Below are 11,183 nucleotides of genomic sequence, written 5' to 3'. Positions count from 1 at the left end.
AAGAACCACAAGCTCTCTCTTGCTGTACACGGTGGATGTCCGCGTGGTTATCGTTTCAACACAGATCGAACAACAAGCGTGTTGCTGTTGCTGGAAGAGGGCCTTTGCAGCCTATGACGGTGGTGATAGTCGAATCCGACGGCGGTAAGTGACGGGTGGGAGAGTAGTTTTCGTTGAGACCTGGAGATGACGGAGACGAAACGGTATTGATAAACTGCCGTCTACGTTGTGCTTCTATAACTGCTCCTATTCCTAATTTTTTTTAAAATTTAAATTTGAATTAATTCAAAATTAATTAATTATCCATTATTTTAATTTTAATTCAAAATTAACTCCATTATATGCATTATACATCAAGCACATTGGCTCCCTAGACTTTCTCAATTTAAAAAGGAAACAAAATCTTTCCTATAAAGATATTTATATATTTGCGCGTTGATAAAAAAAAAATTTCGAGGAGTTACACTTATTTAATAGTGATTTACTATGAGTTACTTTGAAATTGAAATTTGAAAGAAAATTTTTTTGAAGGTATAAATCCAGTCCAAAAATGAAAATGTCTCTTTTACACTCGGCATCAATTTCATAACCTTGAGAGTTGAGACCAATCTAATATAAGAATCTTTGGATTATTGTGTAGAGTAGAGGTATCCAGTATCGACCTTTAACTTATGTGGCATAAGATTTCTTAATTAAGTACCTTGCACTGGCTACGTTGGAAAAGTAAATTTTGGAATATGAGCATACCATATGAAATTGATGATTGCAATGTCGATATTCCAACACCATTCGCGCGATGGCCTCCTCCACCACTACAACAAAAAAGAAAAAAAAAAAAACGGAGACAAAGTTAATGCCGAAGTCCGAATCTCCCTCTCTTTCCAATTTCGATATTTAAATTATCCACTAAGTCTTTTTTCTTGTTCTTTTTTTGTTTTTTGGTTCTTCCCAATTCAATTGATTTGGGGCATTTTAGGGTTTGTTTATCGTGTTATCCACTCTTCAATTCTCTTACTTTTTTTCATAATTATCTTTTATTTTGATGCTGATGACCCAATTTTTATGCGGTTTTGTCCAATTCTTATTTCCAACCACCGGTGATCAATTTCTGACAAAAAAGAAACAATTTTTGAATGAACTTTTTCTTAGGCTTTATGACAAAGATTATTTTTTAAACATGCTTCTGTCTGATTTCTGGTTAGATTTTTCTTGTTTTGATCATTTTAAAGCTGCATTGATCAATTTGATTCTGATTTTCTGCTTCCAATTGGTCTTTCCTTTTTTTGCCATCATTTGTTTTCTCTCCTTGTCTAATGATAAATTCCTCATTTCGCATGCATTACATTACCCTTTTGGAAGATCTTTCTGGGGTGCCCTCTGATAATTAAAAAGTTGGCATTTTTGTCCCAGAATTCCGATTTTAATAATAATAACAAATAACTGTAATGTAATATTAATAAGAAGAAGAACTACCTAAAAATATATATATAACATAATGAAGCTTGTGGTTCGGGTAACTGAGGCAAAAAACTTGCAACTTCCGGATCCTAATGGGGCAACTGGTCTTTACGTTCGGTTACAGTTGGGGAAGCAGAAGTTCAAGACGAAGGTGATCAAGAAGTCTTTGGAACCAAGGTGGGATGAAGAGTTCAATTTTTGTGTTGATGACCTTAAAGAGAAGCTGGTCATCTCTGTCATGGATGAAGATAAGTTCTTCAATGATGACGTGGTTGGGAAGATTAAGGTGCCAGTTTCATCTGTTTTTGAAGAACCATCTAAATCTCTTGGCCATGTTTGGCACTCTCTCAAACCCAAAAGCGTGAAATCCAAAAAGAAGGAATGTGGTATGTTGTACTTGCTGTACTAAATGAACTCACCTTATCTAAACTTTTTTTTTTGGTTATATTTCTGTTGTTATCTTGGTTTCATGCCAACCTATGCCACTGATCAAAATAATAGTGTAAATTGCACCCTAGCCAATTTTAGAATTTTGATTTTACATCTCAAAAGGGTCATTTGGCATTCGTATGATCTTGTCCAATTGGAAAATAATGTGCTTACTATGTATGAGTAATGCATTGTTGCTTTTGAACATTTTCCTGACAGGTGACATTCTTGTGAGCATATACTTTTGCCAAAATAATCCATCTGATGGTAACGGCGATCAAATAGCACTACGAAGGAAACTTTCTGATGCAACGACTGAATCGTTTTCATCTTCTTTTCGACGCTCAAACTCATCTTCGCCAGTTAGGGAAGAAACTATAGTGTCTAAGGATGAGAAAATTGCTCCACAAAAAACATTTGCAGGCCGACTTGCCCAAATTTTCAGTAGTAAAGTTTCCGAGCTGCCTGTACAATCTTCTTTGAATAAAAGCATTGACTTGGACCTATCTGAAACTAGCAAAGCTGAAGAAGGTGAAATCAAGACTGAGGATCAGACGACCTCTAATGAAACTTTTGAAGAATGTATGAAGAAAATTCAATCGGCTGATCAAGGAAGTGAAGTTCCTAGCAATTTATCAGGAGGGGTGCTTATAGATCAATTGTATAACATTGCACCAGAAGACTTGAATGCATTACTATTTGCACCCGATTCCAATTTTGCAAAGTCATTTGCAGATTCACAGGGCACTACAGAACTGCAAATAGGACCTTGGAAGTTAGAGGATGATGGGGAGAGATTAAAAAGATCACTTTCTTACCTCAAAGCTGCCACTAAGTTACTTAAGGCTGTCAAAGGCTATGAGGATCAAACATATTTAAAAGCTGATGGGAAGAGGTTTGCTGTTTTCGCCTGTGTCAGCACCCCAGATGTTATGTATGGGAGCACCTTTAAGGTTGAAATACTCTATGTGATCACACCAGGGCCAGAGTTGCAATCAGGAGAACTGTGTTCCCGGTTGGAGATATCATGGCGATTGAATTTTGTACAGAGCACCATGATGAAAGGAATGATAGAAAACGGTGCTCGTCAAGGTATGAAGGAAAGCTTTGGTAATTATGCTGCCATGTTATCTCAGATTGTTAATCCTGTTGATTCAAAGGACCTTGGTTCTGCTAAGGAACAAGATTTGGCATCGATACAGCCGGAGCCGCAGTCAGATTGGAAGCTGGCAGTGCAGTATTTTGCTAACTTCACAGTTGTCTCAACACTCTTAATGGGGTTGTACATCACTGTCCATATAATTCTGGCTGAATCTAGTACAATTCAAGGGCTTGAGTTTTTTGGGCTTGACTTGCCAGATTCAATTGGCGAATTTGTTGTTTCTGCTGCTTTAGCCCTTCAAGCTGAACGAGTGCTGGGTTTGATCTCACGCTTCATGCAGGCCAGAACACAAATGGGTAATCTCATACTTGCATTTGTTTGTTATATGATCTCTAATCTTCTCACTGAGAAAGAGCTACCAAAGTATCTAAACAATTATGCTTGAAAAATAGAAAATTGCTCATTCCAAAACTCCCTGCTTGCCTTGCAAAAAACAACTTGTCTTGAATCCAGAAAAACGTCGCACGACCTTTACAACTAAAGCCTGATCTGGCTTACATGCCCAAATAAATTACTGTGTTAATCCTACCATCTAGAAGGCTGCGTTTCGTTGAGATTCGGACAAGACAAGATATTGAGAACAGGACACAAAGGACAAAGACACAAAAATTAGTGTTTTTGTATTTTATTTGGTAATAAACTGAATATAAAATAGAACAAACAATAAAAAAGTCCGATTTACCTTCATTTTTTCCTTCACACAAAATTTACAATAAAAAATAGAATAATAAAAAATTTGATAGTAATAATAAAAGGAGAAATAAAAAAATAAGTTGTGTCTCTGTCCAGCGTCTCAGGACACAATGTCTCTGTCTATGTCTCACTTGCTAAATACGATTTTGTGTCTTTGTGTTCATGTCTCAGTGTCCTGTCCTTGTCAGCCCAACAGACTAATGAAAGCCTAACTTTTCATGGAATAATTGCCTTCACAAAAGAAATTCTATCATAGGATTTATTTGTATCCATAGGTTTAAGGACCAGGGTGTTGAGTGAATATTTGTGTGGATAAAGTACTATGAGCTTGATGAATGCTATAGTTGTCTAGAACAGAAATTTAATTCAGTTAATACTAGTTTGGAATCATCAATTTCAGCTTTCTGCTATCTCTTGACCTGTTGTTCTTCTCTAATGGGGTGAACATGAGCTCATTTGCCTCTTGTCTTACTTGCTTGGAGCTCATTTTCTGACTTTGGCGTCTATATATCTTTGCTTATATACTTTTTTCTTTTTCCTTAATCCCCAAATATTAAGGTAGTGATCATGGAATTAAAGCATCGGGAGATGGATGGTTGCTAACTGTGGCCTTAATTGAAGGAAGCAATTTAGCTACTGTTAATTCTAGTCGGAAATGTGATCCATATGTGGTGTTTACTTGCAACAACAAAACAAGAACCAGCTCAATCAAGTTCAAGAAATCTGATCCTTTATGGAATGGTGAATATTGTTACTTATCATTTGGCTGTGCTTCTTATAACTGAAATTTGGACCTCCGGTACACGGTCTAGTTTTGCATGTGATCTGAATTGATGCATAATAAAGAATTCTGTCAATAGCATTGTCTATTTATGCAGAAATATTTGAATTCGATGCTATGGATGATCCTCCTTCCGTTTTGGAGGTGGACGTTTATGATTTTGATGGACCATTTGATGAAGCCATATCTCTTGGACATACTGAAATCAATTTCCTGAAAACAAACATCTCAGATCTTGCAGACATATGGGTTCCTCTTGATGGAAAGCTGGCTCTGGCATGCCAATCTAAGCTGCACTTAAGAATTTACTTGGACAACACTAGAGGTGGAAATGTTGTAAAACACTATATAAGTAAAATGGAGAAAGAGGTGGGCAAAAAGGTACACATCTTCCTGTGTTGCTAGGTATCTGATTGCTTTTAGCTTGTGTTGTTCTTATGCTTTGTCTTCCTTTGCTGGCTTATTTTCTTTCCCTATTTGTAAACTTGTTAGATTACTATGCGGTCTCCTCAAACAAATTCAGCATTTCAGAAGCTCTTCAAGCTTCCACCTGAGGAATTTCTTATTAATGACTTCACTTGTCACCTAAAAAGAAAAATGCCCCTTCAGGTATGGTTGGCCTGTCATGTGATACATGCTTCTATTAGTAACATTTAATCAAGGGATGTGGTTTCCCTACAGGGCCGTCTATTCCTTTCGGCAAGAATAATTGGATTTAATGCAAATTTGTTTGGAAACAAGACGAAATTCTTTTTTCTTTGGGAGGACATTGAAGACATCCAGGTCATTCCTCCTACGTTCGCATCGATGGGCAGTCCCTCAATTTCCATAACTCTTCGGCCGGGCAAAGGTTTGGATGCTAGGCATGGTGCAAAAATGCAAGATGAACAAGGCAGACTGAAGTTTCATTTCCAATCCTTTGTGTCTTTCAATGTTGCAAACAGGTAGATGGTAGACATGTTATGTCATTTTACTAACTTTTACCTACATAAAAGCACTGTATACTTTTCTACTATGTCTTCAATATGATCATTGAGGTTGTTTTGAGGGTGTATTATATCTTGGGGGTTTCATTGAAGGCAATTTATGATTGCAACTCCTCTGGATTATGCATATCTAATAATTAGCTTCTATTGTTGACCTTTAGTTAAACAACAACTAAGCCTTGTCTTCCAACCTCTCATTATCAGAAATGGATCCTTTTAGTTTTTTCTCTCAATTAATGTTGTCAAGTGTGATCTCTTACATGTTTTTGCTGTATATAATTCTTTACTAAAATCAAATTGACTAATTACAACATATCATTTTACTGAAACTACTCTGGAGCTGCTATATAGGACTATAATGGCCCTCTGGAAGGCAAGAGCCTTGACTCCTGAACAGAAGGTCCAGTTAGTTGAAGAAGACTCTGAAACAAAAAACTATAATGGTGAAGAGAATGGCTCATACATTGGCCTTGAAGATGTTATCTTGTCTGAGGTTTATACTTGTACCGTCCCTGTTCCTGTAATCTCTCTATATCTTTGTCCCTCTCATTTTGTTGTGCAAATTTTACCAATTTAACGTCTGTGATTTGCTTATAGTTCTTTTTCCATAACTAATGCAGGCCAGTTTCTTTATGGAGCTATTCAAGGGGGGCGAGTTGGATCGCATGTTCATGGAAAAATCTGGTTGTGTTGAATATTCTTATACTCCTTGGGTATCTGAGATAGATAGCATCAGTGAGAGGTCAGTATATTACAAATTCGAGAAGCGAATTTCGAAATATAAAGTTGAAGTGACAAGTACACAGCAAAGATCTCTTCTGAATGGAAATGTTTGGCTATTGGAGGAGGTTATGAACTTCCATGGAGTTCCTCTTGCAGATTATTTCAATGTGAGTATGCCAAATTTAGCTGTTATACTTTTTTTTGTTTCCTTATATTCCTACAGCATTGATTATTGGTGCCTTCTAAATAATCCACAGCTGCACCTTCGCTATCAAATCGATGATTTACCACACAATGCAAAAGCATGTAAAGTGCAGGTAATGTTTGGAATTGAATGGCTGAAAAGTACAAAACATCAGAAAAGGATCTTGAAGAACATCACAAAACATCTACAAGAACGGTTAAAGCTGACCTTCAATCTAGTTGAGAAGGAGTATTTGGTAAAACCGCCAAGCAGTGAATGAATGAGTCTTACTATATCTGACCTTTGAACAAGTAGGGAAGCTAGCTGATATTATTGCAGCATACAAATATGTGATGCATTGGATTAAGATCCATGCTTGGGTGTGATTAGCACACTTCACTAATTTTCTGTGGAATAATCAAACCTGCTAGTGTACATGGTGTAGAAAGCTGGTGAACTTAGATTAGAACTTGGTGCATGGTGCATACATATTACTCTTTTGCTATTAATAGCAGCAATGATGCTGGATTATTCTTTTTGCTGATTAGCTTCCAACATTTACTCTTTCAGACAAATTTGAGGAAGAGGAAAATGCTCTAATTGCTACTTCAAAACTCCAAATGTATATGTTGTTATGTGTTGTAACTGTTAATTGTAGACATGTTATTTACAAGGGTCTTAGCGTGTATATATGTATGTATGTATCTCTAGTATCATACTGTATGTATGTTGTCTTTGATTCCGAAATGTTTACTCAGTAATTATTAATGATAAAAGTATCTGATAGGAATGATTCATGATTGTTGTAAAGTAATTTTGTTCATGTATGAGGACCCACATTTCCTTATATATTGAACATTTTAGAGACATTCATAATTTCTAATGACCCAGATTCATCCATAAAGAAGCTCAAAGCCGGCTCAACATTCAACGGCAAATTTAGACTGCGTTTAGAAGAGAGACTGAGACTGAGATTGCGACTGAGAGTGGGAGACAGAGACTAAGACTAAATTAAGTTTTTGTATTATGTTTTATTGGACTGAATTATGTCTCAATATTATATTTATTTTAAGATAAATATGAAAATTGAATGATAGATTTGGAATTTGAAAAGTTAAATGTAGGTATTTTTGAAAGAAATATTACTAAAATTTCAGTTTCTAGCTTTAAAAATTTCTGTTTGAGTCACGAAAAAATTAATAATAAGATGAAATTTATGGAAAATTATTATTATAATATTATTTGGTCTCTGCAAAGAAGAAAATACTCCGATCCATGGAGTTATTGTGTGCGAGGGAAACCAGACACCACAAATGACACAATACTATAATAATATTAACGGGAGTTATATGATATTGCATGCATGCTTCTCAGATCTTATTGTGTTGTTCATTATATTGAAAATAATGCATATTAACTTTATTTGTTGACCGATCATTGATCATCATATTTATATATACAACTTATTATTAGCTTCTTTATTTTCAGAATATTTAACTTTAGTACAGTTATATATATATAGTTGTGGAAACATTATGGAGTAGATTCTCAATATGATTAAATCTAAATATTATTGCATATGAGTAGAGTAAAGTATGACTTCTAAGGCACACCTCCAGAGACCAGAATAATACAAAAGCTATAATATAATCATCAATTCATTTCCCACATTCTTAGCTTCTCTCTAAGAATTAGGCGCCTTTTTATTTGGAAAAGGAGAAAAAAAATTAAGGAATTATACGTACATTCTTTTTGTTGCAGTATCACAAATTTGTCATCAACTTTTTTTTTTTTTCAAAAAAAAAAAAGACTAGAAAAGAATTGATATTGTTTTAAGAAAAGACCTGAAACTGAAATAAAATAGATCTAGACGTGAGGTCTAGACTTTTTTATTCGAAGGTTCTGATTTATTCATCAAAGTGATGAAATTGTTTGACCTCCTCAAATAATTGATAGTAAAATATCTATAAAGGATTCTGATATTTAAATTAAGGAGCACTCTACTGTACATATTAGAGTGATATAGAGAGAATATAATTTTTTTATAGTTATTTTTTATTATTTTATTATTATTCAAAATGTGGATTTTATCTTTATTAATATCTCTTTTATTCTATTAAAAAAAATCTATAAACTTACATCTTTATCATATAATTCACCTTAAATTAAGAACAGTTTTAGGTAAATTTAACTGTAGATAGCATCTTGGATAGTGAAAAGATAAGACTTGGCTTTGCTTGTTGCACAAATTGAGTTGGTCTCGGATCACAAAACCCATGCTCCGATCAAGTCAGAATCCTATTAGATGAATTTGCAAGTTTAATGAACTATTTTTAGAATAACCCAACCTTTACTAAATCTCTAATTCTGAATTATTTGAGTCATCGTATAAACTGATATCCATTTAAACATTAGCTTTATCTTGTCAAATTATTGGCCCCATTCTTTGCTAACTTGTCCAATTTCCTTACCCTAGCTTCAATTTGAAAAGCATTCAAGTTTTTATATGTAAAAACATTTTTTTAACAAGACCAATAAACATTAAACACGTGTTTATGAGATGAAATCAATCCCAAACTACTAACTAACTAGCAATCAATCCCAAGTTTAATAATTAATTTTTAATTTTTGAAATTATATATACCACTTTTATTAGAAAAAAAAAATGAAAAAAGCCACCACGTTATTCCACCGGAACTAATTAAAACCATTAGGGGTGTACATGGGCCGAGTTACACCGGGTTTGGCTTAATCCAGACCCGACCCGAAACATAAACCGGTCCTAATTTTTAGACCCTAACCTGATCTTAGACCTGATAAAACTTACGTACTTTCGGGCCGGGTGAAAAATGGGTAAAAATCGGGTGAAAACCGGGTCTTTAGCATGTAAAAATCACATAATCTCCAACCATTATTTCACAATTCACATAGTAAAATTCACTTAAAAAAATATAACAAGAACCAATCCTTCTCTAAAATTAAAGCATAACTATAATCAATACTAATATTGTTTAATAACACCAAATATTTAAATCAATACAAATAATACAATATTATGTATTAGTCTAAAGTCTTATGCATTTTAAACATAAAACATTAACTTATAATCTTATAATGACTAATAACACAAAATATTAAGGTTTACAATATTTAAATTTCACATAAAAATAGTCATCATCCATCACTAATAACACAAAATATTAATTGTGTATGATGATCGGGCCACCGGATCGAGTTCGGGTGACTCGAACTATGACCCGGACCCGACCCGAAATAATGACCGGGTCTATTTTTGAGACCCTTACCCGACTCTAGACCCGATAAAATCACACTAAATTAGCCCCTAAAGTGTTTGGGATTGGGCCGGGTCTTTGGACCGGGTCGAACCATGTACATCCCTAAAAACCATAGTTCTTAGTTGAAGTCTGACATGGACCCCATTTTTTCTAATGATATATTAAAAAACACATTTTAAAGTATTTTAATTTTTTTTAATGCAACTAATGCATTAATAATTTTGGGAGTGAATTCTCTTAATTCTTTTTTTAATTATTTAGTAAAATATAATATTTTATTATTTAATATCTTTTCTTACATATTTTTTTTAGTCCTACTCAAATAATATAGATAAAAAATATACTTTATTAAACAATTTAAAAAAAATAAGGAGATTCATTTTCGATCATTTTAATTTTCTTTTACATTTGGTATTCATAAGTTCGTTTTGACCTAAAAAGAATTCACTATTAAGAATTAAAGTAATAATCTGATTAAGCCCAAAACTTGGAAGTACAAAGGCAAATTCACATTGCATTTCATTACTTTGTCATCAATCTGATTACACTTTTCTATTATTAAATAAAAATAAACACATGCATATTATCTTGCTTTTCTAAACCTCCTCAAAAATAAATAAATAAAGAGAAAGTATGAGGAGCCAATAGAATATTTATACAATGTGTACAATAGAGATTTAGAGAGTATTAGAGATATAATAATTAGTGTTACCTTTTTTTTATTAACTGAAACTTTTGGGATGAGTGGTATCATGACATGATATTAGAACACTAGATCCAAAAAGTCATGTTCATTTTGTAACTCAATAGCCCATTATACACATTGTACAAATAGTCCATTGTCTCTTTAGCGAGATCCATAAATAAATAATCGAAGTTGATGATATAATAGTAACTTGATAGGAGGAAAGGTAAATTGGTCTCTTTGTTTGTGTTTCCCCTGTATTTTCCCCCTCAATACTGAATTTAAGAACTCTCTACTTAACATATCAAATTACTACATATCTATACCAGTCACACACACGTACGTTAGTAGTTTTTTTATTTTTATTGATACTGCTTTTGGTACTTTTATTTTATTCTTTTGTTTTTTTCAGGGAAGATCGAATACTTTGTGTGGTCTATATAGTTCTGGAATATTGAACGACATGTGAATACCACGAAAGATTTCAGATAGCATTAATTAAGAAATAACGTGCAATGACTATATATTTCCATAACGGTGTAATGTAAACTGAATCAATTAGGATATGGAATAGTATATTGTTTTGCCTTGTTTATAAAATTAAAAAACAATATCTGACAAAGTTGTAAGTGCATAGATTTGCAATAAGATTCTTCGACAAGGGAACCAAAGAGGACCATTGCATTCAATGAAGCCCTATTGGTCAAAACAATAACTAGTAGAACAAAAATATTGGTAAGTTTTTTTAGTTGTACCAACTTATTATAGCTTTACTGCTTCAATTCA

The 11,183-nt window shown here is 33.7% G+C and overlaps 1 protein-coding gene across 6 annotated transcripts; it reads left to right on the top strand.

Moving 5' to 3' along the window:
- The first annotated feature begins 567 nt into the window (after positions 1-567).
- LOC112722790 (C2 and GRAM domain-containing protein At1g03370) lies at positions 568-7,213 on the top strand. 6 transcript variants are annotated; one of them, XM_025773951.3, is made up of 10 exons: positions 568-861; positions 1,583-1,844; positions 2,107-3,345; positions 4,301-4,483; positions 4,621-4,904; positions 5,016-5,132; positions 5,205-5,467; positions 5,861-6,029; positions 6,130-6,399; positions 6,490-7,213. In XM_025773951.3, exons 1-10 carry the CDS (start codon positions 751-753, stop codon positions 6,694-6,696), a joined length of 3,105 nt encoding a protein of 1,034 aa, XP_025629736.1. In that variant the 5' UTR covers positions 568-750; the 3' UTR covers positions 6,697-7,213. The 6 variants fall into 6 exon arrangements, 4 of the variants coding, with proteins under 4 accessions (XP_025629736.1, XP_029146117.1, XP_029146118.1 ...); XR_011867847.1 differs by having other exon boundaries at positions 617-861; positions 5,850-6,029; XR_011867846.1 differs by having other exon boundaries at positions 618-861; positions 5,861-6,012.
- Positions 7,214-11,183: the final 3,970 nt, after the last annotated feature.

Source organism: Arachis hypogaea, chromosome 11 (assembly GCF_003086295.3).
Source record: "Arachis hypogaea cultivar Tifrunner chromosome 11, arahy.Tifrunner.gnm2.J5K5, whole genome shotgun sequence".
In the NCBI taxonomy this organism is placed as follows: Eukaryota; Viridiplantae; Streptophyta; class Magnoliopsida; order Fabales; family Fabaceae; genus Arachis; species Arachis hypogaea.
Note: the sequence above shows the minus strand (reverse complement) of the source record. Positions and strands in the feature narration are given on the sequence as shown.

Coding starts and splice junctions, on each gene's coding strand:
- LOC112722790 (XM_025773951.3), top strand. CDS start 751: ATGAAATTGATGATTGCAATGTCGATATTCCAACACCATTCGCGCGAT. Junction 862..1,582: donor GAGACAAAGTTAATGCCGAA/GTCCGAATCTCC, acceptor GTTCGGTTACAG/TTGGGGAAGCAGAAGTTCAA. Junction 4,484..4,620: donor ATCTGATCCTTTATGGAATG/GTGAATATTGTT, acceptor CTATTTATGCAG/AAATATTTGAATTCGATGCT.